We start from the raw sequence: 27,840 nt of genomic DNA, 5'->3' as shown, positions 1-27,840 counted from the left end.
AGCAACAACCTGCAGCAGTTTGAGGTTTCATCTCTGTGCTTCACACCTGCTTAAAAATAAGAAACCAGCATGGAGTGAAAATTGTGAATAAAACAGGAAAGATCACATCACCCGTTTGGCAGTATTTCAGACATTGAAAACAAATGAACAGTAGAACAGTAGAACTCTAAAGTCTCAAGTGTTTAGGGGTAGGAGTTTATAAGTTCTCACTTCTTCCTACCCCATTTTGAGCATGATATGTTAACTGAAACAAAAAATCTGTATTTTCTCTTCTTTCTTATGCACTTCTTGTTACTGTGCACTATTTTATTTTTATATTTGTATCATGTTCGAATAAAATTTCATTTCATTTCATTTCATTTCAAAAACTAATTAATAATTATGGATATTGACTGACATGGAAGACTAATCATGATGCGATCTTCAGGCACATCATCCAGCCCTAGAGAGAGGCGAAGGTTCCAGCTTCTGTATTGATTGCAGCTTTTCCCTCCTTGTTGCTTTGCTCTGTTGGCTGCTGTCTGGGCTCTGTCATTAGCACACAGGGTTTACAAGGCCAGACAGTAACAGAATTAATACACAAAGGCATGGAAGAGGGAAACCAGAGACCATGTCTGATATTAGATGCAGATATTGACTGCCTGTGGCCTCAGCTTTATTCCGTTATTTGGGTCCAGCATGTAGAAGGGAACCATAAGGAGGGTAACGATGAGATGATTTGCATAGTGGAGGAAAACTTAAAGGAAGGTGTGTTATTTACAGAGATTGCAACTTGTGTTTCAAATTCAAAAATACTTTATTAATCCCAAAGGGAAATTAAATAATTAAATAAGACTCCAACTCACACTTAAGACTTCAGGATCGACTTTAAATAAAAAATAAAAAAAATTGTTTTATAGACAATAAAATCTCATAAGATTATCTTTAGATAATCAGGGCGGCCCTAAGATTTTCAGAAAAGAGAGATTGGTTAAAAAATCAGCATCAAAATATTGCCATGTGAACCGAGCATAACATTTGTACTGGTGCACCTAACAAAAAATGCTACGTACACCAATTAAACCAGTACATTAAGTGTTGGTCCAGAGCCCTGCTCAAGACTTGGTACCTGATTTAGTGAAGAGTGGAAGGAAGCTGGTATTTGATCTACAACCTGCAGCTGCTGCACATGCTTTACTGTGACAAGATTAGCTTGATCATCTTTAAAAGTTGTCTTCCATAGACATATTGTAATATTTGATTTTCTTTTTCAGCTTAACTATGACAAAATACATATCTGGGTTTTTGGGAAATTGACATGCAGCACTGCTTCACCTTATCTAGAGATTCATATTTTCTGCTTTTTCTACCTTCATTACTGAAAAATCACTTTATTCATCTTTTATTGCATCAGAGTATGTAATCACACACAGTTTATGGCATTTATATTCTCATTGTAATATATCAGTGTGTGTCAGACACATCCTCATTCTACAGTTTGTAAAGCAATGTGTGGGGTGTTATATTCTAGTTGTCAGGTATACACAGATTGCATAAGACTCTGTTTCATCTGTTGCGTGAAATTACTCAGATGTTTATATTAGATTAAAATGGAATTTCTGTGACACTTAGGTCAGTGTGCTACAACTACAGACTCAAAAAAGACATTTGCTGAACAATGAAAAACTTCAGTAATTAAACTAAAATTGTTCAAAAAATCTAAATGATTTGCATTTACAATGAAAAAAACTTTTGAGAGCTGAGCTTTTCCATTTTTTTTTCTTAGCTGCAGATGAATCCTTTGCTACAAATGATCAAACATTCACTGAAGGAATGCTTTTATTGCATTTTAAGTTAAACATTTTTTAAAAGAATTTGTTTATTTGCATATGTTAATGTATTTCCCTTATTGTATAAAAAGGCTTAAGTGGTTAAATGAAATCTCTGCAGAACGTACCAGTTTTCTTAGCATCAGAATAATTGCTAAGTAGAAGAATCATCTGTTGCAGCTTTAATCTCAATCCATATCTAGTTAGGTAGCTTGGAAGAAGACTTGTAATAATGAACTCTAACTTGTTTAGCTCCTCTTGTAGTTAATCTTTAAATCATTGTCTTTAAATTGTAGTAAATCACAGTCTCTAACACCAAATATCCCATCCTGAATGTTTATAACAGCACAATAAAATATCCCCTTGCCTTGTCTGGTTTCTAGCAGTGGGCGCTAACGCCTGTGACAGTGTTAAGTGGGGGCACTGTGTTGATATGCAGAAGCAGTTGTCGGCCTGGCTGCAGCCCAGATCCTGTCCATTTAGTCTTTCTGTCTCTTGATTACTACACACAATCGACACTTGGCTCAGCGCGACGGGCTTCCTGCTCAGCTCGGTCCAGATGCTGGTTGGAACCCGCTGTTGCTCCTGTTGTTGGACCCTCAATCTGTAGCAACAGAGAATAAAACCAACTGTTAACACTGGTGGTGTTGATGTTAGGCGGTCAGCTCTTCTGGTTAGATTTAAAGAAGGCTTTTAAGTAAAACATCTAACACACTCCCACACACACATCTGTGATTAAGTCAGACTTCACACTGCGTATATGTAAGACAGAATAACACGTTGGTCCATCTGCCTCTGCTCAGGTCAAACTGAAAAGTTAACTCATGAACTGGTGTTAATGAGACAGTGATATCGAGGGCACTGCTTGTTTTCTTCCAAAACGTTGCCAATGATGACCGTGTTAGCAATGTGACGCTTTGTTCTGTGCTCATAAATATTAAAACAGCATTTTAGTACATCTGAATGCCTTAAACATCAATATTTATTGCCTTTATTCAAAACCAGATTCTCCTTTTGGTTGATATCAACTGTATTGTGGGCAGTTTGATCTGCTTAATACCCACAGGTGCTACTGAACTACATATTCATCTGTCATATTTTCAAAAGGAGAGGCAGGTTATTACTGATGAGTTTGAAAAGTGGATTCTTTCAGATAAAACATGCACACAATATGTAAAATTTTTATGTCAAATATTAAAATAAAATTTGTGTCAAAGTTGCAGTTTGTAACTAATATAAAAACTTTTTTCCCCCCATATTTGTTAAAACTGTTACCATGTCAGATGATCTGTGAAAAGATCAATCTCTGTCTCCCCACATCTGAAGAAATGTACCACCTCCAAACAAAAACAACCAATCAGAGCCCTGGAGGAGGGTCTTATCGCTGTCAATCAAACTCATGTACTTGCTGTACAACATGCTAATGGTGAAGAAATAACTTATTGTTTTTTTCGCCAACATCAGTGGCCATGCTAACTAGCTTCAGCATTCACAACAGGCTCTGCTAGCTGTAACGTAGCAGAGAAAAAGGGGGCGTGGAGGAGAGGGTTGAGCAGCGTCACACAGGAGGTGATTGACTTACCAAGACCCGCCTCCTGCCCCTGATTGGTTGTTTCTAGTTAGCACTCAGAGAAGACAGAGGAGCTCCTTTTTGTTTATCTGTTTCATAAGGCACTGTCATAACATAGTGATAGTTTCAACAAATATGTAAAAAAATATTTTATAAATATACTGCAGCTCAAAGTTTAGACTCACTGGAGCATGTCACGGTGCTGACAAAAAGCAAAGCAAAAGAAAAAAAGAAATATAAAAAAATAAAAATTGACCAAAGCATAAAGATTTATAAACACTGTTAGGCTTTTTATCCTTCTATAAATTCATCAAAACAAGGGTTTCTTTCTCTTCTTTCAATGACAAGACAGTAAGAAAAAGACATATTCAGCTATTTCTTTAGCTCCCTAAGAAATGAATTGCATGTTGCTTACTATTAATTTCAGTCCAGAAATTAATCTGGTGTTTTTGTGCTTGTTTGTTTTTTTTTTAAGTTGATTTTTAGGATTCTATAAAATGACTGGGAAAACAACAAAATAACAGCTCAGAACCAATGTGCCAAGGGGAAGAAAGAAAAAAAAAAACAACAGTAAATTTACTTAAGCAAATCCCTTAGAGTGTCAAATATTCTCATGGCATGCCCATGTTTTAATTCAAGCTTTAAGGAGAATCTTTTGCTGCCCTGTGAGAAGCACCTTTACATTGTTGACAATGCAGCATGAGGTCAATATAAGCACAACACTTTTAAGATTTTTATTTTAAAAATGTAAACCATGTATCATTTTTCTACACTTTTTCACTTGTTTTTATTGGTTTATTACACAAGTCTCATTAAAAAAACACAAACATTTGTGTTTGTTTGGTAATAAAGGGGCAGGAAGTTGAAGCGTTGTGAATAATGCTGCACAGCTCTGCATCCTCCAACAGTCTGCAGCAAAGAATGATGCCATATAAACGGACCTTTACTGGAAAAAGAAAGAAGCTTTCAATCTCTATAAATGTAATTGAGGAGGAGGTAAAAGCTGCAGCATGGCAGACCAAACATGTATGTGGAGCAGAAGGAATCAGATTATATGGCCCACACAGATGTACAGTGGATGTTTAAACCATGAGGGCATTGCACCAACCTCAACATTCACAGACATTCAGGACTTCTGATTGGGTTTCTGATGCTGCTGTTAACCAATCAACAAACTGGATTGTTTCTGTTGATTTCTCTGACAAATTAACATCTAGATGACCAGAGGACATCTGCAGAATTTGGATAACAGATATTTTGATCAACTTTGTTTCCATGGTTACCAGCTATATATCCATTTTTCCAAAACGCAAAATTGTTTCCTCAATTTTGCGTTACTGGAGTTGGAGAGATTTGGATCCATCTTGTGTTGACGTGTTTGATGGCACGTCAACATTTTGATTTGATAATAACTGTTGTCATTGTGCTCCATCTTCCCCAGGCCCCACGCTGCCCAGACAGGGGCCACAGGTTCAGAATGGCCCCTCACAAGAAGAGCTGGACCTGCAGAGAAGGTAGGAATCTTGACTCAACAGGCCTTCACCGTCACAGCAAACAAGTCGAACTGTCTACATATGGTCACTTGGTTTTTGGATGTTTGTTTTCCACAAGACGCACTAAATGGAGCTCCTGAACTCCTCCCGCTGTGGCGTACGTCTCGGTGATTTGTCATGTGTGATTTACAACAGCACAATAAACACAGCTGTCATGGCAGAGAGGAATGACTATTACAAGTTCATCAGGGGAGGAAACGGTAGACAGGATGGAAAATCAAATTTTATTTTTCACATTAGTGGAAAAAAAAACGGAAGGTGTCGGTGAGCTGACTGCATCGGACCAGAACTGAGCAGGGGGAGTTTAATATTTCAGAATATCGTCATAGCCTCAAACAATTGCTCTTCAAAATCTGCTCTCTGATTGGGGGAAAAGAAAAAAAAAAACAATGTTCTGACTATCTGTGCTACCCAACGATCCATCCTACCTTGGACAGAAGTGGTTCTTCAGCCGTATTGAAATAGATGTTTTTCGCAAAACTGCAATGGAAACACATTTTTTGCATCACATTAGTCATGTCATCAGTAGTTGGATGTTACTACTGGTGAAAATGACAAGAGGGGTCAACAGGAAGTAGTAGGAGGATGATGTTTTTTGGGGGGGGGGAAGGGTGTCAGATAATGTGCAGCTGGTTCCACCAGAGCACTCATTCCAATGTGTTGAACCCATACCTCTTCTGTACAGAGGAGGGGACTAAAATTTCCCCAAAATGCAACATACGTAACCTCTCCCCAGTAGGCGGGGCTACTGGAATCCTGAATTAGACACCGATGTCTCCTCTGATTGGCCGATAGATGATGTGTGCTGGCGTCATGGCACAATTATGAATATATCTCATGTAACCTTTTACACCCGCCACTTTTAATGACTTGTCATGTGAACAAGTTTATTCACATATAATTTTAATCTCTTATTTAATGGAAACACTGCAATTGTTTTTTTGTTTGTTTTGTTTTGTTTTGTTTTACATTAGCATAATATAGACAAGGATTTGCACACATCTGTAATGGAATGGAGGTAATGAGAATTGAGTTGGTCAGTTTGGCTCCACCACGCCTTGTCTGCTGTAAATGCAGCTGAGCAATCCAGGACCAAATCAGTAGCAACGGTTAGAGGATCCAGCAGAGTTAATACTAGTGGATGGTCTAAAAGTTTGGTACCAAACTCTCACTTCCTGCTCTGCTCCAGTGGGTTTGTGTGGTTTTAACCCACTATCTGTGGGTATGTACAGTATAAAAGTGTTGCTGAAGTGGACATGTGGTCGACCAAGGTCCTGTATAATCTTCAGGTTAGATCATTCTGAAATGCTGCACGTTGTTGACATCACTCCTCAGATATGCTGCCTGTGTTTGCACGGCTCACACACACACACGCACGCACGCACGCGCACACACATGCACACACAGCCAGAAAGGCATTTTTCAGCTTTGAGTCAGTGGTATTTCTAATTTTATTTGGGGGGAACTTGGATCTGCCTTGACTTTAATGAGCAATCCATTTTTCTTCCTTGCTGGCTTCCAGTCCTCTCTCTCTCTACCTTACATTACCCCTACCTACTCCCTCTCTCTCTCTCAGCTCCACTTTTGCTCCATTTTTAGCCCAGATCACTGACAGGCAGACAGTGGATCAGTTGCTGAGGTCATCTGCTGATTCAGAAGCCAGCATCAACAGAATGGGGGGAGCAAGAGAAGGATGTGTAAATCATAGTGAGAATGGGATGAAAAACAGTTTGTGTAAGAAAAGCTGGGTTGCATTCATTTTCTAAAGTTTCATAAAATGATGATTAACTATTGATCCTCTTGGAGACGGATTTTTATCTCAGTGCATTGCCATTAATAACCTTGTTAGTTTTTTCATCAATCTTTCTAAGATAGAAATGGTTTTTTTAAGGATTTGTAGTTTTATTATTTAATCATAATAACCTTTTTGCTGGAGCTGAAGCCCACCTGGTTTACAGCACTAGAACACAGGATATCCCATTTAGATTTTACCTCTGACTCTACATGCCATCTGCTGGACGGCATAATAGGTTGACATTTTTGGCTTTTTTTCCATGCAGCTAGTAAATGGCCAGTAGGAGAACCTTAGTGAATGATAACCTCATTTTTTTAACCAAAAATTAACAAATAAAATTGAAGAAAATCTTATGGATATAATTTAAAACAAAAAATCAACAATTTTTCCTGTTGCTTCTGATTTTGCTACATAGACTAAGGAACACCAAACTTTACTGCTCCTCAGTTAGTGCAGGCTAGTTAACTAGCTAATATTAGATTTAATTTTTATACACTAAGAGTCAAACTACTATGCACAATAAGCATGTTTATTTAAGTGCTTCTAATCATAGGACATCTACTCCATGTTTTGCAGTAATTTAAGTTTTCTTTAAAACAGCCTGTCATTTTAATTGATATTGACTTTGACTTTATCGGCTACTTGTGATAAAAGTGTTTGATTCTTGAGTTTTTTTTTAAATTACAAATCTTGAGATGAACAATATGTAACTGGCTAACACTTGTATATAAATGCTATATACAGCAGTATTCTGTCTATATTAATCAATAATATTGTAACAAAAGCAATGCAGTAACTGCCATTTTTAGATTTAAAAGCAATTAAACATTTTTGTCTCAGATATTTACATTAATACTGTGATACAGTGGGATTTTATCACATCAGCCCATGGCTGGATGAGGTTTGATATCTCTTTGGCTGTCGTTGATACTTGGCTATAAAAGTTGCTGCAGGTTCATTTAGTCTCTTAACATTGATCTTATCTTAATAATTCTTGCCTGATTGGTAAATTTTTATGCAAGAGTGTAAAACTGCAAACAGACGTCAATGATTCAAGTATTATAAGGTCAATGTCAGGTGTCCCTTAATGTTTGTTTTCTTACCCATCCTTTGAGAAACTAATGCCTAATAAATATCACAAGAATTTAAGATGTTGGCGTGTTGCTATTAGAAATTACAAAAATAAATATGCCTATTAGCTCAGGTTAATGGAAATGCAGCTAATAACTCATGTTTTCTCCCTGCCTCTACCTTGCAGAAGTCTAGAATTGCTCAGTAAAAATGAGACTGATTGGGATCTAGCTTAGGTCTAGGTTTGGAGGATGTCACAATTTGTGCAATTTCTTCGAAATATGTGAGAAGCAAAATGAGCCAAAACAAAAGAAGTCCTCTGCTGTCTCCTCTCCTCCTGCTTAGGTCAGGGTAATCAGCTAACCACTATGTGGTTTGTCACATTCCTCCATGACTACACTGCCTCATTTATTGCTTCGGCTTCTCTCGTGTGAGTTTGTTTTCTGAAAATACAAGAATATGGGATTTTCCATGGGGTCATCTGACAAGAGGATATGTACTGCTCCTTTTTCTTTCACGCTGCTCTGTCCTCCACCCCCATATGCATCCGCTTTCCTCTCACTTTCTCGTTTAATCCCTGTTTTAGTGGGAACATAGACGGACGAAGAAGCAGGCCCCACTTCCTCATAGGGAGGGTGAAACATTAATGACAACGAGAATGCATGGTTGAGCGGACTCTCCGACGGGGCGAGAGCGTTGATAAACCACCTGTTCAGAAAAGCAGGGTGCTACTCTCAGATTAAAAAGGCATGAACTGGAAATAATAGGCTGCGGTATAGATAGCTTTGTGTTGCGTGGGAGCAGGACATGCTGGGAGGCGCTGAAGAAATGTGTTGCACTGAAAAGTCTTCATGGAAAAATGAAATATGCACAGGTAGATTTCACCCATCAGCTGCGTTTTGAATCCCTAAAGAAGACAAAGGACTTCACAAACATGTTAAGTGCTGCATTTTTTGGATCCATGTATGGTGATGAGCCTCAGAACCAATATGTTTATTTTAGTTTGTTTTATGCAGGCTCGGTGCCTTTAGTTAGGGGGACGCAACACATGGAACATGTTTGTGTTTTTATGCCGCGCATTTGGACTGGATTTTCACTAGAGTAGGTCCATATGGTCAATCTGGGCTGTTCTCCATTCAAATAACGATTTCTGGTACTTGGAGCCAGTCAGGCGAGCTGGTGAGTCCAGCTGGAGATTTAGCCAGATTGAAGGGTCTCTGAAGACTGAGCTCAGTTTTTATGTTGTGGGGAAATGATGCAAAGCTAAAGATGCACTGATCAGAATTTTGTGGCAAATTTCTGATCTCTGTTGGGTTGCTTTTATAAAGCTCTAATCTGCCAATTCCAGTGTTTCCACTGGGGGAGCTGCGTTACACGACACCGCAGTGGAACCACATGGTTTGTATTGTGACCATTTCAAACTGAATGTTCTTTGAAAAGCATTTATTCACTATTCACACTGTACAACTGAAATGACAACTCTGCTATAATGCCATAGTTTGACATAGAGTTTTATTTATATGGGTTTCTAAAAAGAGCTCTCTTATAAGGGAACTCGGGACCATTGATACTGAATTTCATAATAATGGGTAAGTGTTGGATTAGTTTCACTCACTAGTATACAAGGAACATTAGAAATATTACATTTAAATAGTCATCTACATTACAGTACAGATGACTATCATTTCTATATTCAGAACTTGAGGGAGCTGCATCACAAAGAACATTGAGCATCTCCATCTAAGATTACTTAAAGATGTTCTTTGATCCCTCTTCTTATGAAAATATTTTAATATAATGATCTGAAAATGGAAACGGAAATGAGTCTCAATGGAAAAATGACCTGACATTAATCTTTGTCAGCTGCTCAAAATGTATCTGAAACATTACGCATGAAGGCCAAACTATATTTATTAACTAACTTACTGTCGTTCAAAGCAAACATTGATGTTGACACCTTGTAATTTATGTTACAGTCATGCTAACACAGCTAGCATGACTCTAACATAAATATGGCAAAAAGAGAGAAAACAATGCCAACAGGATGGAACTAAATTTCGGTTGTTGGTGGTTCACAAGTAAAAAAAAATTTCAGACGATACTGATATGTTAAAAAAATTTATATTGGTCAACACCGATGTCTGAGCTGATGTATCATGCATCCCTAACAAAATCTATTGAATTTGGAACCAACTGTGATAGTTGAGTCTATATATATATATATATATATATATATGGCTCTAAAGTGAATTAAAGGATTGTGTTGGATTTAATGACCAGCTGTTATATTTCTTACCTGTCTGTGTTCAGCAGGATCTAAACTGTGTTAAGTGCCTTTGCAAGCCCTTTGATCTTTGTTGAAAATGTCTGCAGATGCTTTGCTGCCATGCAGCTCTCTTTCTTCCCTCAGACTGTAAGCTTCAGGCTTCAGGATGTCAGCAGCGCTTCCCAACAATCATCTTTCATTCCGACTGCCTCAGACTCATTAACTCGTTACAAACGTGAAAAGTCAAGAAACGAGCAAGTTCATGCGTGTCTGTGTGCTTGTTGGGGATTCAGGCCATGTCGCCACCCACACTCCCTTAGCAACGGTTTCCCTGGCAACTCTTATCAGGAGGCGAGCGCGACGCCAGCTGGATGTTGCAGGAGGCGTTATTACAGCTTTGAATCCTGTAACGCTTCTCTGAGGCGGCGAGTTGAAGAAGGAAGACAGAGCTGCTCTGGGTTTGGTCACGAGGAGACGGAACTGTGTCGATATTAGAGCAGGGCGAGATTTAATGTGGCCTCTTGCTGCACTGCAAAAACTGCAAATCTTACCAAGCATTTTTGGTCTGGCTTCTAGTGCAAATACCTTAGTACATTTGAAATGAGATGAAACAAACTTACAAGTAACTTTTCAGAAAGATATAGGAGCTTGTTTTAAGTCAACAATTCTTTAACATTGATGGAAAAGTACTAGCTCCACTTAAAGCATGAGAAAATATCTTGCTATAAGTGAAATTATCTGTCAGTCGAACTAGTACTTTTTATCTATATTATTGAATTATTGACTTAAAACAAGCTCCAATAGTTTGCTGAAAAGTTACTTCTAAATATGTCTGTTACTAACAAATTTTGCTGCATGATAAATTGTCCCAAAAGTTACTGTGACAAACGATATCGTTGTTTTGAGATCATTTTCAAGTAAAATAATGGAAATGGCATAATAGTGGAAGAACACATTCTCAAAGATCATTACGTTTAAATTCTACTGAACTGAAGTTTCTGTTAACAAATTGGTCCTTAAAAAAGGATTAGTTGAGAAAAACCACCAGACTGAAAACTTTTCTTATCTAGTTTTTGGTAGAAAGAGAGAGATGACAGAAAAACAGTAAAATGGAAATTTTGTTTTAATTTATAATGCTATTAATCGATTTATTGTGACGGGCCTCCTTCAGAGTTAATTTTATCCTATTTCAAGTGTACTATGAAACTAGACCAAAAATACTTGGTAGGATTTGTACTTTTTGCAATGTGGAAGTGGTACTACTACTACTTGACTTTGGACATAAGGTGTTGAGAATACTAAAAGACTTTATATTGTCAAATAATGTGAATGTCAAAGGACTGGTGTCACTGAGCAGGAATGTTGGTGATGGGGAAGATGACATCAGCTGCTCTGTCAACTCCCTGGTGTCTCCGGATGGTTTACAGCTCTCATTCCCTCTAGGGACTCTAATCTGTCACACACACCTGGCTTGCACATTACATCCACAAACACACCTCTTCAATGCTTCTCCAAACAAGTTATTTTAAGTTTATGTACTCATTGTTTTGGAATGTCATGATCTCCTTCTGAAGGGAATGCTTTGTGTGTGTGTGTGTGTGTGTGTGTGTTGCATTCCTAATTTGCAGTCTGTCTGCTTGAGAGGGCAACTTGCTGCTTTATTGAATACAATCTGAACGGCGTTCATGCTAGCAGGATTTCCGTTTCACAGCCCTGTTATCCTTTTAGGGAGAACTTGTCCAACAGTCGAGAGTTCAAACAGCCTCAGCTAAAAGTGATTCATCATCCCACCAACAACAGAGCAGTTCGATGGTGAAGCTGAACTCTGCTCTTGCCTCTAATTAGGATTGATTTGGGAAGTTCCCAGTTTTCACTGATGACAGTCCTCAGGGGGAAAAATGAGGCAACAGAAGACAAATGGCTGTCCCTCTATGTTTGTCTGTATTTGTTCTAGCAGCAGATAACTGGAGTTAGGTTTGGTTAAGACTTCACTCCAGAATGCTGATCTGGAACCTGCTCACAGCTGTGGATACCAGCAGCAGCGGGAAGCTTTAACTGAAAATTAGTGCTTTAAACGGGCATTGAAATCCACTTTTTTTAGCTTTACAAAAAAAGCTAAATATATTGTTCATCAAAAACATTCCTGGAGTGTTGCCTTGTTTCTTCCACGCAAGTCTGGAAAAAATCCTTTAATCTCCATTACAACCATTCATGTGTACAAAACACCTGGTTGAACCTAGCTCCGCCTTTGACTACGCAGTTCCTGATTGGCGCTGCAGTTTCCAAGCTTCCGCCACACAGAGCAGCCATCCCCCACTCAGCTCCTTCAGACTAGTCAGCAGCAATTAGCAAACATCTGATGGAACTGAGCATCTGCTGAGCTCATTATAGGAGCTACTTCTCAGAGCAACGCTGGTAGAAACCTTGTTAAAGAGTTAATATAGGAGCCATGTTGTGATGATTTCCTGAAGGCGGAGCTTCAGAAAGAGCAGGAGTTTCTTAGAGACAGAGGCCCAATTTCAAGGTGTTAAATTACAAAATCATATTTCTTTTAAGTCATATTTGATACACACACACACACACACACACACACACACACACACACACATATATATATATATATATATATATATATATATATATATATATATATATGTAAAAATAAAAATTCCCTTCTCACCCTCCGCGGGTGGTCTCTTTCATCCTCTGAGCTCGGGTCCTCTACCAGAGGCCTGGGAGCTTGAGGGTTCCTCCAGTATCTTGGCTGTGCCTAGAACTGCACATTTCTGGACTGAGATGTCTGATGTTGTTCCTGGGATCTGTTTGAGCCACTGCTCCAGTTTGGGGGTGACTGCCCCGAGGGCCCCAATGACCACAGGCACCACTGTGGTCTTCACCTTCCAGGCCTTCTCCAGTTCCTCTCTGAGGCCCTGGTATTTCTCCAGTTTCTCATGCTCCTTTTTCCTGATGTTGTAGTCACTTGGTATTGCTACATCCACCACAACGGCTTTCCTCTGTTCTTTATCCACCACAATGTCCGGTTGGTTCACCATTACCATCTTGTCTGTCTGGATCTGGAAGTCCCACAGGATCTTAGCTCGGTCATTCTCCACCACCTTTGGGGGTGTTCCCCACTTCGATCTCGGGGCTTCCAGTCCATATTCTGCACAGATGTTTCTGTACACTATGCCCACCACTTGGTTATGTCGTTCCATGTACGCTTTCCCTGCCAGCATCTTGCACCCTGCTGTTATGTGCTGGACTGTCTCAGGGGCCTCCTTGCACAACCTACACCTTGGGTCTTGTCTGGTGTGGTAGATCTGAGCCTCTATTGCTCTGGTGTTTAGGGCCTGTTCCTGTGCAGCCAGGATGAGGGCCTCTGTGCTGTCCTTGAGTCCAGCTTTTTCCAGCCATTGGTAGGATTTCCTGATATCAGCCACATCAGTTATTTGTCGGTGGTACATCCCATGTAGGGGCTTGTCCTCCCATGATGGTTCCTCCAGCACCTCGTCTTCTGTTCCCCATTATATATAAGACTTGCATATATATACCGTATTTTCCGCACTATAAGGCGCACCTAAAAACCTTCAATTTCCTCAAAAGCTGACAGTGCGCCTTATATATGGACCAATATTGAGCCACAACAGGTCTAGCAACGGACCTTACTACAGGGGCCGCGTTTCATTGGCTAATGCCCATTTTATGTCACAGTGCAGCTACCACGTGCGTGACTGTCTCACAAACACAAGCTACAGTAGTAAACACATGCTAATGTACATTGTGGACCATCAAAACCATGAATGCCGACTTACCCAGCCTTGCAAGAACAATAGGCATCAGTGATTTTGTCCACAGCTATATTTATGCTGAGGGTGTGAGGATCTGCTGTTTTCCTCATCTGTCGGTAGCTTTTAGCTGTGACGCGCACAATGTTGGAGGCATCCCGTGGCTCAAACACCTTGATGTCGTCCAAAAAAGATGATATGAACTTGTTGGTTCCCCTGTCCATTGTCTTGGCTGATATTTTGTGAAAGTCCGGCAGAAATGCTACGCTAATTAACTCAGATCGAAATGAAAGACGTCATGTTTACACAGACATGCAGTAGGCTGCTTACGTAGTTGGTCCACTACGGTAAGCAGCCGCCAACTTCGTTTTCCCCCGTAGAAGAAGAAGTGCGTGGTGCATGCTGGGATAGTTGTCAGAACGTTGGTTTGTTAATAAAGTTTGATAATACATTTAAAGCCGGGGGGGGGGAGGGGCAGTGGAAGAGAGACAGAGACTGCGGCGGCAGCGTGTAGGTTGGTCTGTGTTACCCAGAAAGCAGTTGGGCACAATATCGCAACACCAACACCGTGAGTGAAGCAACGACTGGGCCAGCCTACTATATAATGTACTCGGGGACCATTTCTTTATTAATGTGGATGTGTAATAACAGAGTATGAAGCGTCTATTCTAATGCGGTGCGCGTAATATATGAAAAAAGTCCTAAAATAGGCCATTCATTGAAGGTGCGCCTTATAGACTGGAAAATACGGTATATAAAATATGTTGCATTTTTATAACAACCAAAGATAACAGTTGATTGTACAGTATTATGTACCTAGAAAGTACATAATAAGATAAATACTGGTAGAAAGAGAGAGATGAAATTTAATATTGAGCTCATTTTTTGGCAATTGGCCAATACTATACAAGAAGAATGAGAAAAGAAATATTTTCTCCCTGCGCAAACTTCTTAAAATCACAGTTGTCCCTTTTTGCTCTGCTGTGGTCACCACCATGTCACATCTGGTCACCACACTTTTACTAATTTAGCGCCCTGTCAGACAAAAAAAAAATCTATCGGACAGAATTGGAATCAGCAGGCTTTTTAAAGATCACTGATTGGCCAGAAAACATCAGTCGGTGCAGCTCAGTAATTGTCAGAGTGTTGTTCTTTATATTCATAACATGAACCAGATGTTTCAGCTGGTTGCTTATCAGTCAGCTGAACATGTTAATATGTGGATGTTGCTTGGAGGTTGCATCACCAGCAGTAATCTTCCATGTGTTATATTCTGTGCATTCCGTGCATACACATTGTGTCTAAATTCTTCATTTATACTCAAGTGTGTTCTGTGCTGCAGCTGACCACAAACTAGTCATTTTGTGTGAATTATTAAACTCCACTTTGGGGAAACAGTCCAAAGCAGTCATTTTGAAGTCAACTGTGCAGTGTGTGCCAGATGGTAACTATACTTAAACAGAAAATAGAGGGGAATAAAAAAAATGTGGAACCCCTACTGATGTTGCTGATTAGACTAATTCTCTGCCATCACATTGTGATCTAAATTTAACAGTGAAGATGCTCTGCTGCTGTTTCAGTGCTCAGATTCCCACAGGGACTAATTTGCTACCAGAGAGGATATATTATTGTGCATGAGAAACCTCCACCCCTCCCAGAGGAGACGGTGAGCCCCTCAGAGATGTGACACAGCTCCACTTCCATCAGCTAGGAATCCAGGTTAGTTCAGTGTTTCTGTAATTACATCAATGGATCTCCTCGGTACCGTGAGAACTGGGACAGTGCAGTGTGTGTGTGTGTGTGTGTGTGTGTGTGTGTGTGTGTGTGTGTGTGTGTGTGTGTGTGTGTGTGTGTGTGTGTGTGTGTGTGTGTGTGTGTGTGTGTGTGTGTGTGTGTACTCGAGTCAGTAGTTGAGAGCCAAGGTTTGTACCGATGTTTTCCTTTACCTCACTGATCGTCGGCTTTTCATCCATCAGTATTGTCTCTGATAGGTGAATCCCATGAAACGCTCAGTAGAAAAAGGAATTACAAGAGACTGAAGGTGTGTCCTGCAACCATACAGTCTTCATCATCAAAGAAACTGAAAGCAATGCAGCCTTAATCCTTCATAGCTCCAGCAAATATAGCAATTAGAGGGCTGCACAGATGACATGTTTAACCTCCACTGGATCTTGGAAGTTGAACTAGATTTCACTGTAATTTCACTGGAAGTCATTGTAAGACTTCCACATTTTGTAACTAACACAGATTAGTTACAAAATTTGGAAGTCTTACAATAAACAATAAAGAATATTAAAGGCTATGCTGCTACTACATTTATGAGGTACCAGACTAATGCATACAATTAAAAGCATAATTATTTATTCCTCTTCTTCTGCTTTAATATCTGTGTTTTGAATCGGGCCAATCAGAGTCCTGTTTCGAATTTGATTATATATTGAGAGAGCTGAATAGTAGGGTGATGGTGATGAGGTCTTTCATTACTTGGAGGTCATCACCAAGGACAAATCATGCAAATACCAGTGAATATATCCAAAAGCTGCTCACCACAAACAGTTTCATTGTTGCAGTGCCAATGAAGTTTTTCTTATTGAGAATCAATAAAGAAATTTCAGCATGACATTTTTTAATAAAAATGCTAATATTTTTTAAAAATTGTTAATCCATTTATAATATTTTATCTATTGAGAGATGTCAATCTAATTTCCAAATAGACACCAACTTCTTGGTGCAATGAAAATTTTTAATCTAAATCTGCCAGGTGTGTAAATGAATTTTGGACTCAATTGTTTTTGCGTAATATTTTTGAGCTAAACAAGTTCAGGGTTGGATGTCTTTCTACGCCTCGCACATTTCCCCCCGTATTTTTTCTTTGCTTTCCCTCATGCTGTTAGGAAGAAATAAATAAATTTGGTTTGGATAGAATTTAATATACTTTTTTGGTTTAGATGCAAAGTAAGACATGTTTTGTAACAGAAGAATTCTGCATTATGGAAAACGCATACGTTAAACAAATTGAACAAGTTATACCACTGAAGAAAAAGAGAGGCAGAAGAACACTGAACACCAAGAAGAGAAAAGAGATAATTATTATTGTTGTTTTTTTTTTTTTTTGGAAGACACCATCTAATCATCTCTCCTTGGACATAAATGGAGGAACAACATACAAGTTTCTGGGAAAAAACATTTCAGATCACCCTACCTAATCACTAAAAACACACTGTTTAAGAACACACAGCAACAACAACAGTATTCTTACTCATACTGACCTAACCTCATTCTGTTCTGAGAAAGCCTGGAACAGAATCATCACACCTGCACATGGATTAATGAACAAACTACCACCGCCCCTGGAGACCTTTTTGACTCCCGCTGCCTCTAAAAGACATAAAACATTCCAAAAGAGGCCCCTCACTCAGCCAGACGTTGCTGCTCTCACAAAACAAAGACAAACTGGTTTTTATAAACCGTTAACACACCCACGTTATTGCCATGTTCAATGTGAATTCTAAATCCTGGTATAACTGTGTGCAAAGATGTGCCGGTTAATCCACGGCACCATGCTAAGTGCAATATGTTGACATCCGTCTTTGAGTAGAGTTGTGTATTTGGTTTTGCTTTCATTTTTTTTATTATTTGAATTTATTTTATAAAGAACAGAGCATATTAATCAACATGAGTACATTAAGACAACCATGTCAATATACCAGTTTGGCCCACAAGGGTTAATTTTCCTCTGCAGTCCTCTGGCAGACCACTGAGTCACCAGTCGGGGCCAATCAAGATAAAGTTGGCCGATTCTTGTTTCAAGCCCTTTTTTGGTCCACAACTACACAAAAAAATTTAGTTAGGGCAAATATTCATCAGATTTTATTACAATTCATATGGTTTGTCAGTGGGTTTGAAGACAGAAAGTTCCAGCTGTGTAGTGACTTCTAAGCCTCTAAGAATAAACCATTAGAGAGAATACTTGCGGTGAAAAGATCAGGGTGAATAATTAGAACATTCTGAGAGATCTTGTAAAAGGAAGGAACATGTTTTTAGAAAAGCATCTGTTTTCATTTTATGAATCTGACTGAAATGAATTTCACTTCAGCTGACAGATGTGTCAAAGCCTGAAAGCAACAGGGTCAGCTATGGGATGAGGACGTGTTTCCAGGTGTCTTCCCTTCTGGATGTGTGTGACGGATCCTGTGATGTGTGCTAAAAGTAGCCGACTGGGGTACAAGTCGTCGTCAGACTCCCAGGAGTGTGGGAATCTCCTGCAGGGAAAAAAATAAAGCAGTAGCTTTATTTTCCCTTTTTTTCCTATTTCAGATCACCAGCTTTACCAAAGTACAGGGTCATTTAGTGCATTTTGTGTTGAGGCAGCACCAGTAACCTTTAACTGGAAATAAAGCCAACAAAGCATTTCTCATGAACCTGGTGACAGATATGACATCATCCCTATGAGGGAATATACATGTGGAAACGTGTGTGTGTGTGTGTGTGTGTGTGTGTGTGTGTGTGTGTGTGTGTGGTGTGCGTGTGTGTGTGTGTGTGTGTGCTTGTGCACGTGCACGAGGATGTGAGCAGTAAGGGAGTGTTTGCATTAAGCAACAGTTGTGCTGATGATTGACTGTCAGCTGTGAGTCAGCACGGCGGGCCACCTGATTTGGTGTGTCTGTGTGTGAGTTGGCACTCAGATCCATTTCCCACCTTCTCTCTGCTTACTTGTGTAATTTATGAATCATCAGTGTGAAGTTTACAGGGCAAAACTCCAACTCAATGAAGGATATATGTTTGTGTGTATGAACTTGACAGATTACAACTTCCCACAGAATGCATCTATATTTTTTTAAGAATCATCTTTATTGACCAAGATTGTTCACACAAACAATGATTTTGACCTTTGCAGAATCTCACAGGGTACTGACATAAATGGAGAAAGCTTCAACATTCAAGTTTCTGGGAACACATATTTCAGATCACCCTACCTAATCACTGAAAACACACTGTTTAAGAACACACAATGGAAGCTGTGCTTCCATTGATCATATATTAGAGCAAATTGGAAGTCCGAAAATAAATGCGCTTAATGGAAACGGCGCAATTTTGAAATGCATCACCTTTGTCCATAAAAAGTTTTTATGCTGGGGTGAGGTCGTTTTTCAGTCGTATCGAAATTGGCATATTTCTCAAAACTGCAATGGCAACATTTTTTCACATCACACCTCATGATCACCAGCTGGATGTTACCACTGGCGAAGAAGATGACAGGAAGTAGTAGAAGGAAGATGGACCAGTATATTTTTTAATGACTTATCACGTGAACAATCTTATTCACCTGTGATTTACATTTCTTACTTAATGGAAACAGCGCAATTCCGAAATTGTGTCTTTTCAGCACCAGCGGAATATTGACAAAGTTTGTATGAACTTTAGAGGAAATAAAATGAGTAAATGTCCGTGTGGAGCTGGTTTAAACAAATAGCCATCTGTGCTGCCGACGTGAAGGTAAAAGTCTAAACAGTTTGTGTTCAGGGTGTGTGGGATCTGCAGAGACGTTAGCCGTCCTTTTCCTGACCATAACCTTTTCAAATCCTGGACGGAGCAGACCTAATTGTGTTCACTGCAGTCCAGTCCTTATCCAAACACCATAGTGATGGATGAACTCAGGACAGACTGAATGATGGCCTCTAAGAAGATAACCAGCAGCACGGTTGGACTTCTTGAGTTGTAGCAGGAAGTTCAGTGTCTTCTGGGTCATCTTCTGAACAGTGTGTGTTTCTGGACCTGACATGGTCCTCACACACAGACAGGTTCCTTGAAGCTGGAAATGATCCGTAGAAGACACAGTGTTGCAGAGGATGAAGAGTTTGAGTTGAACTTTGTTTGTACCTGAAGCTCTTGAACACACTGTAACATGTGTTCACACACAGTATGTACACTTGTGTCCTATTGAAGCTGGTACAGATCTTTTCTTTTTGACATATTTCATAGTCACTTCAATTTAATTTTCTTAGAGATGTGTACAGAGAACATGTCAATATTTTATACTGACAGACCGTCTCTCAGGCTCTTTTCCTGCTGCCCTCTGCTGACACCTAGTGACCAAACTTGGCAACCAGGGAAAACCTGCAGGAGAACTCACCATCAGTCTAAAACTGACTGCTTCTTTCCTGAAGAAGATGCTTGCAGATTAAAGCTGGCTCTTGTGATTATAAAACATGGCAGCTCAACCTAAGAGAAATGATTATATATGACTTAACTCTAATTACCTTCTTAAAATAATGGGATAAGTCATTTTTTGCTGAGAGTGATGATTTTATTTTTGCCTGAATCTTCTTTTGGCCTGAAAGAGGTGAAGATTTTTTTGCTAGAATAACTTTTGGCTTAGGGCATTATTTTAAGAATGTGACAATTTTTAAATAGTATTAAAATCTGATTCACCTAATTTACTTCCTACTTCTGACAGTTTTTTCACCCTTGGCTTCGTTTTTTTCCACAAAATTGGTGATATTTGGTAAAAACTTAAGACCCTGTTCGCTGTTCCTCCAGGCAGCTCCAGGAGCTGCAGCGACAGAAGGAGATGGAGCGGGAACGTCAGGAAAAGGAACGCCAGGAACGAGAGCGCCAGGAGCGGGAACGTCAGGAAAAGGAGCGCCTGGAGCGGGAGACGCTGGAGCGGCAGGAACGTGAGCGCCAGGAGAAGGAGGCGCAGGCGGAGAGGGAGCGGATGGAGCGAGAACGCCAGGAGCAGCAGGAGCGCACAGAGCGTGAGATGATGGAGAGAGAAAAGGCAGAGCGAGAGCGGCTGGAGAAGGAGCAGCAGGAGCAGTTGGACAGAGAGCAGCAGGACTGGGAGAGAGGGAGACGCATCTCCAACGCCGGTGAGTGTTGACCACACACACACACACACACACACACACGTCTGTCCACTCAGGAGGAAGTGTGAAGCCGAACATTAATAGAAATACACTTTGATTGTTGATAATATTTTATTACCAACTAACAAATAATTTACCACCTGGAAGTGTAAGTCATCTTGTTTATCGGGATCCTCTTGTTGTGATGACCTATTAGTGTTTATATAAGACATTTCTCTATCTTATGCATAACATACTATGTAGTTCAGCTCATTACATTGTATCAATACCACATAACAAGAAATCCATGTTTTCTATCACTTAAAGCAGTGGTCCCCAACCTTTTTATTACCGCGGACCGGTCAAGACTTGGAAAATTTTTCTGCGGCCCGGGTGGGTGGTGGTGGGGGGGTTGACCGTCAGAAGATGAGGCTTCTGCATGTTGCTGTTCCCGCTAAATCCTGAATATACCCAATTTGCGTTGTCTTGGCCTTTTTATCGCACCCTGTGGGGTTTACCCTGACTGGGAACGAGAATACAACCTGCTGAATGTGACAGGTAGCCAATCAGAAAGCGCGGTGACGTAAGAACAGAGGAGAATCCCAAACAGCTGACCTATCGCGCAGCTGTGAGTCCGATGGATATCGGAGATGATATGTGGAAATGTTTATTATATATAAAGGTCATTATTATATATGTTTATTCAGTTAAAAATGTTAACTATGAAAAAACAAAGTCGCCTCCAAATAAATCATAGTACAGCAAATAGACCGGCTGCTCTCGTCGTCTTTTATCCACCGCCTTTTCTTTTTGTTACGTCTTTTATCTCTTAAATCAATCAATCAAATTTTATTTGTATAGCACATTTCAGCAGCAAGGCATTCCAAAGTGCTTCACATAATTAAAATAAAAACAGCATGTGACATTGAATAAACAGTGAGAAAGAGAAAGACATTTTGAAAAAGATTAAAAAAGATAAAAGCATTAAAACCCGCATCCCTTTTGGACTTCAGTTAAATGTCGTTTAACTGGGGCTCTAACCCTTTGGGACTTTAGTCAAAAATGACTCTGCATCCTGATACTGCTTCTACATCGTCATCCGTGTTTGGTTATTCTAAATTCCCGTATGCTATGTTGGGAGTTTTGTGGATTTTCTTATGGAATCGCGATGTTCTTGACTGGAATCAGTTCATGTGGTTTGTTACTCCTGCCTTGTGGCTGGAGACACAAACCGATCGACCGACCACTGCCCAAACGCTCTCTGACTCTGGTCGCTATGGTAACGTTTACATATCCCTTCAAAATAAGATACAGATGTGCCACAAAGACGAACATGTTACTTTCGTGAAAATTTTAACTCACAATAAAGACTAACGGGAGCCCTGAGCTTGTTTCTCTGCAACGAGACGGTCCCATCTGGGAGTGATGAGAGACAATGACACCCGAAGTGTTGCTTATATGCACAGCTTGCTTGTGCATATAAGCACAAGCAAGCTTGTGCTTATATGCTTGCTTGGTCTCTACGTGGCGAAGCAATTTGAAGCTTCATTGCCTCATTAGCAGCTGGTCGCCGCATGTTACGCAGAGAGGGCTTGTAATGTGAGACTCACCTACCGGTCCAGGATAAATCCATTCTCCTGTCTTTTCTCTGAGCCTTTTCCCCTTTGCAAAGAAACTTTCCAAAGACATCTGATCTGTTTCTTACTCATTTTGCTGCTTGTTTGCTCAGTGTTGGCGCGCAAGTAACCGAGAGAATCCGGTTAAAGAATTTTCAAAATAAAAGATCCTCCAGACCCAATACATAAAATGGAAATATTTAATTATTTCTTGCGCGGCCCGGACCAATTAAGACCACTGACTTAAAGGGATGATACTATGTATTTTCCAGGTACACAGGGCCATTTCTCAGTCAAGTAACTATGTTACCTTCAGTTATTATAAAAATGCTACATATACCAAAGATGACTTTAAAAAGATGACATGCATGAAAGAATCAAAGCAACACCCCAGAGATTATTTTGATGAGGGAACACCATTCTAGCATGAATTAAAGGTCAAAAAGTTGATTTTATATAATACTCCTCTTTAAATGAAATTTTAGTTTTAATTTGGTTTATTTGAAATGTATTTAACCAGAAAAGCAACAGTTAAAGATTTAAAGTAAAACATATTCAGCCCAGTTTTCTTCTTAATCATTCTTCTGGTGCATTCACAGTTTGGTTTAAATGCAAAACTGGTGGAAATCAGAAGCTCTTGTTTTTAACAGGGTAGTCTACAAATTAAATGTTGTTTATTTTCTCCGCCTGACCTCCACCTCATGAATACCTTCTTAAAAATGATTCTTGAAAAGCCCTCCTGTAACTGATGGTTTTATTCCATTCCTTTTTTCATCAATGAAAGGTTTCTGTGAATCATCCATCTAACTGGCCCAGGTTAAGGTTGTCTTAAAAACTATAGGAGCATTTCTCAAGTCAAAATCCAACCAGGAATAAAATGTAATATTTCAAGACTTCATTGCCATTTCTATCAGCTTTTCAAGGTTCAACTCACTGCTTAGTTTGATTTCTGACCATTTTGAGTTTGAATGATCAGAACATGGAGATGCTAGTGGGATCACACACTAACTGGAGGAGTGTGTGTGGGTGTGTGGGTGGGGTAACAATCTGATTCCAGGACTGGGTCAGTGGGGAAGGCTGCATGGAATGGAACGCTTCAGCGGCACGCTCAGCTTGTTAGCATACGCGCACGCACACACATACACAGAAACACACACACACACACAGTTTAGTGGAGTTACTCAGAGACTAAAAATACATGAGGAAGAAGCTTTGCTGTGAGACCCTCAAGGAGGGATGTGCTATGTGCACACATGCATGTAGAAGCTGCAGGACGAGGTGGGGAGGGGGGTGTTAGCTCACGTGTCATGCAGAATAACATGCACATCACATGAGAGGGCAAATGCAAACAGACATGTTCTGTTGGCCCAGGAGACGGCGTGATGGGAGTTGACATTTTCTGCTTCATAGAGATTTGAGTTTTGCTCTTCAGAACAACGATTGGTGTGTTTTCCACTGTTGGCAGCCATTCCTCTGCTGCAGCCGGTCACACACACCTCCGTCTTACTCAACGTTGTTCTATTAAACAGCCCTTAAGCTTTTATTAGGTGAGTGTTTTGAGGCTCTTTTAAAAATGTTGAACATTGTTAGTCACTTTTATTATGGGAAAACTGTCATGACTCGGTTTTCTCAAAAGCTTGAACTAAGAGAATCACAGCGCGTGTCAGATTTTAGGCTGGCTATAGAGAAAAAAGCTATTAGGTTAAAATAAATACAGACAAACACACTATCATATCATTTATTGTGAAAAATTTGGTCGCCATAAATTTCAGTCATCGATGGTAAATGAAAAAATAAAACTGACAGTATTATAAAATGGTATTTATTTTAATTTCAATCAATAAATATCAGTAAATTTCAAAATAAGATTAAATACAGTTACTGTGATACATTTCACACTTTTTAAAGTAACTCTTGAATAAGCCTCTTTCAGATGGAAATCTTTTAAGAAATATATTTGTTTCACACCCATGAATGCTGGCATGCAGTCACAGCCATACAGTTACCTACAAAATATGTAGTATTGTTATTTTTTATCAAAAATCTTTATCACAGTAGTACCACACAATATCACAATAAAATTCTAAGTCCATATCACCCACCTCTAAAACACACAACACTAGAGTTATTAACACAGAATATGTTGTTTTTTATAAGGTATTTATTGGCTTTTTGGTGTGGCTAATTAACGTCAGACTGGTAAACAGGACCAGCTGTAAGAAGCCGTGTGAGAAGACCAACATGTGAGAAGCATGTTGGTCTTCTCACACAGGGCTGAGAGCACACATCTATGTGCTTATGTCTAGTATGAGCAGAATAATTACTGCTGAACGACGGAGCAGAGCTGCACGTCTGCAGAGACGGAGAAATGAAGAATGGTGGAGTGATGAAGATGCTCAGAAAAGGATTTGAGTTGAAGCAGAGAGGAGATCATAATGGTGCATTTATAGATTAGGAAGAAACACTGCTGGAGGAATCGTGTGTTGCTCAGTCTTATGCTGAGTTCCAGTTGCACACAGAACTGGGAAATTCCGTCTTCCCAGTCAGAAACATCAACTGGAACATCTTCTGTAGTCAGATTTCCCAGCAACTCCGACTACCCACAGTTATGACTTTTAAGGCCGACTTCATGATTCAATATGGCTGAAATGAGTCCTGCAGGAGTTCTTCAGTTTGTCTGTCTTGTGACTCTTCCTGCTGTGTGACTGAGTCAGCAGAGTCCTCTGTGGTGAGCGGCATCTAACTCTACATGTATTTGTGTTTAGACAAAGTCTGTGTGCTTGCTCATAGAAAAGAATAGGTTTAATTAGATAGACCCATAAGAACATGTAATTATCTCCAGCAATTATCAGTCACTGGATATTAGTAAAGTCGGTAGACTGCTGTTTTTGCATGCAGCACCAGACTGAAGCCTGAACAGAAACCTAAAACTAATCACTCAGACCTGCAGATTTTCCAGCCTTGGTAAAGCAGACGGTGATCTGAGGATTACCAGCCTTACATTCCACACATCACATATGGCAGCTCCTTCCAAACACCACCGAGGCTGTAAGAACACACACACGCATACACACGCGCACATACACACACACACACACACACACACACACACAATCAAGGTAATTACCTTACACACACACTCACACTGATTCAGGTTAGATTTAGAACAAAATAAACTGAGTGGAAAATTGGCATTTTGCCTTTCCCTGCTGTTCCAACTTAGCATCTAAACAGATTATTATTGCTTTATAAAAATGGGAAGGACCCTCAAAATAAAACATTCTGATAGATGACGAAAGAATGGCAATATAATTAACTTTTTATATATATTAGTAGCTGGTTACAACACAATTACTCTGTCCAGCAGATTTTAACCACAATATAAAAATACCAAAACTTGATTTAATCATGAATTGGATTGTGATGAATCACAAAATCAAAAAAGACCTTTTGCTGAAAGAACATACTCAGTAATTAGGCCAAAACTCTTCAAAATATATACATTTTGTGTTTACAACTTAAATTTTTTTTGTCTGTAAATATGTTCTACGTCATGTTCTAACATCTCAAGTGATACAGTTTTAGCTTAACCTGTTTTAAATTCTGGAATTAAAGAAATGAGCATTTTTAAGCTTTTAAAGCACCTTTTCCTACGCAATTACTAATCGGTTCATCCAATTAAAATGATCAACAGTTAATAATTTACACTGCTTTGATTCTAAGTCCAACAGATAGGACTGACCTTTTCACATGCATGATATATTTTCTTTAGCTGCAGATTCATCCTTTGCTACAAATTATCAAGTGTTCAAGGGAAGTCTGTTGTGAAATTTTTATTTTCATATTCAAAAAACTGAATTATTGGTTTGCTTGCATCATTTAATGTGTTTCTAATATTGTATTATAGGTGCAAGTGGCTAAATTAAAATTCAGCAGAAAGTTTTTTATTCAATTAATTGTCAGAATAATTGATAGCATAATCAATTACTGAAATAATCACTGCCACCTGCTCATGTTTAAAGCAAAACTGCTATTATGACAAAAAATATCAGTATCTTGTATCTTAACATATTTTATATCATTATCTTCTCATGAAGATGCTTTCCCTTTCATCTGAAAATCATAGGTTTGTCATTAAATGGGAAGCAATGCCCATATTTAGATGAGTGTTGTGTCCTCCTGCAGGAGAAGTTTGTACGAGTGTACTTCTTCATTGGGTAACTGTTGGGTGGTCTTCTCGTTGCGGGGACTGGATGATGGTTATGATGGCATTAAAAATGATTCTAATAACTCTAGCTGACTTGTCCCGTTTGTCCCTCTGTCCTTTCACCTTCTTTTAACCTGCAGGACTTTGAAAGGTGTCTCAGTCTCTGTCCTTAGTACTAATACCTGTCCACTAACAGAGTAGTAGCATCCTGTCGGCGTTAAGCCTCGACTCAGAAGGCAGAAGAAGACTTAAGTTTAGCTCTTTGCTGGTTTCCTGCTTCATTTCCCCCTTCTCTTTTTTTCCTCCCTTTCTTCCTTCTCTTCCTCCTGCCCTGCTGTGTTTCCCTCCCATGTGCTGATCGGCTGCTTCCTTCCTTCCTTCCTTCCTTTCTTCCTTCCTCCTGTTTCGTCTTGTCCCTGATATTCATTTGGCCCGGGTGGGGTGTGTGTGTGTTCAGCCTTTGAAAGCACACTCTACACCCCCACGCCTCAGGAGTACAGCCGGACCTCGTCCACGCCCGTATCTCCGTCCACGCCCACGTTCCCGGGTCCCGGCGCACCCTTGGCTTCCTGCGCCGCTGCCGCCCCCCCAACCCCGCCCCTCAGACAGTCGGCGTCCCGCTTCGCCACGTCGCTAGGCTCCGCCTTCCACCCCGTCCTGCCTCACTACGCCACGGTTCCCAGGCGGCAGCCGGCCTTTCCACAAGCCCCACCTCCTGCCCCGGCACCTGCCCCCATCCCTCCCACCCCGCCCAAGTCCGTGGTGTGGTCGGCGTGTAACTTCACCCCATTGCCGCCCTCGCCCCCCGTCATGATCAGCAGTCCCCCAGGGAAGGCCACAGGGCCGCGGCCGCTCATCCCGCTGGTGGCTCAGTCACCCCTCAGCCAGAAGCCCCCATCGCCTTCACCCAACGGTCCTCCCATGTTCCCCGCACCCTCACCCGTCACTATCCCCCACAGCCAAACCCCCCTAGGAATCGCCTGCCCAACTCCACCCCCTCCTCCAACCCCTCCCCCTCTCCCCTCATCGTCTTTGTCCGTCTCGTCTCCCCCCTCCTCATCCCAGGCTCCTGGTCTTCCCTCTCCCTCCACAGCGCCCCCTGCTGCTGCAGCTGCCGCCACTTGTGTCTCTGCTGAGCACCTCTCCCTCCCCGTGGGTCTGGGCCTGGCAGGGCCTCTGGAACCGGACGCGGCTCAGTGGGGCCCCTGCTGTCAGCCCCAGCCCCAGGGTAAGGCTTCCAGTCTGGTTTCTGCTCTCTCTTCTCCTCTTCTCTTCCTCCCTTTGTCTCTTGCTGCCTCTGGCTCACACACTAACAGGGAAC

General features: G+C 40.4%; 1 protein-coding gene across 5 annotated transcripts in view; it reads left to right on the top strand.

Moving 5' to 3' along the window:
* Positions 1–27,840, top strand: part of enah (ENAH actin regulator) — a 128,225-nt gene that overhangs the window by 81,420 nt on the left and 18,965 nt on the right. For all 5 annotated transcript variants that reach the window (XM_088002197.1, XM_088002196.1, XM_088002200.1 and 2 more), the window contains 2 exons: positions 4,820–4,892; positions 20,389–20,720. In XM_088002197.1, the coding sequence (XP_087858323.1) occupies positions 4,820–4,892; positions 20,389–20,720 (405 nt within the window). The remainder of the gene's footprint in view (positions 1–4,819; positions 4,893–20,388; positions 20,721–27,840) is intronic.

The sequence above is a fragment of the Poecilia mexicana genome, unplaced genomic scaffold (genome assembly GCF_051168715.1).
Source record: "Poecilia mexicana isolate PSO_F unplaced genomic scaffold, ASM5116871v1 scaffold_21, whole genome shotgun sequence".
Taxonomy (NCBI): Eukaryota; Metazoa; Chordata; class Actinopteri; order Cyprinodontiformes; family Poeciliidae; genus Poecilia; species Poecilia mexicana.
This window is presented reverse-complemented; position numbering and strand designations above follow the sequence as displayed.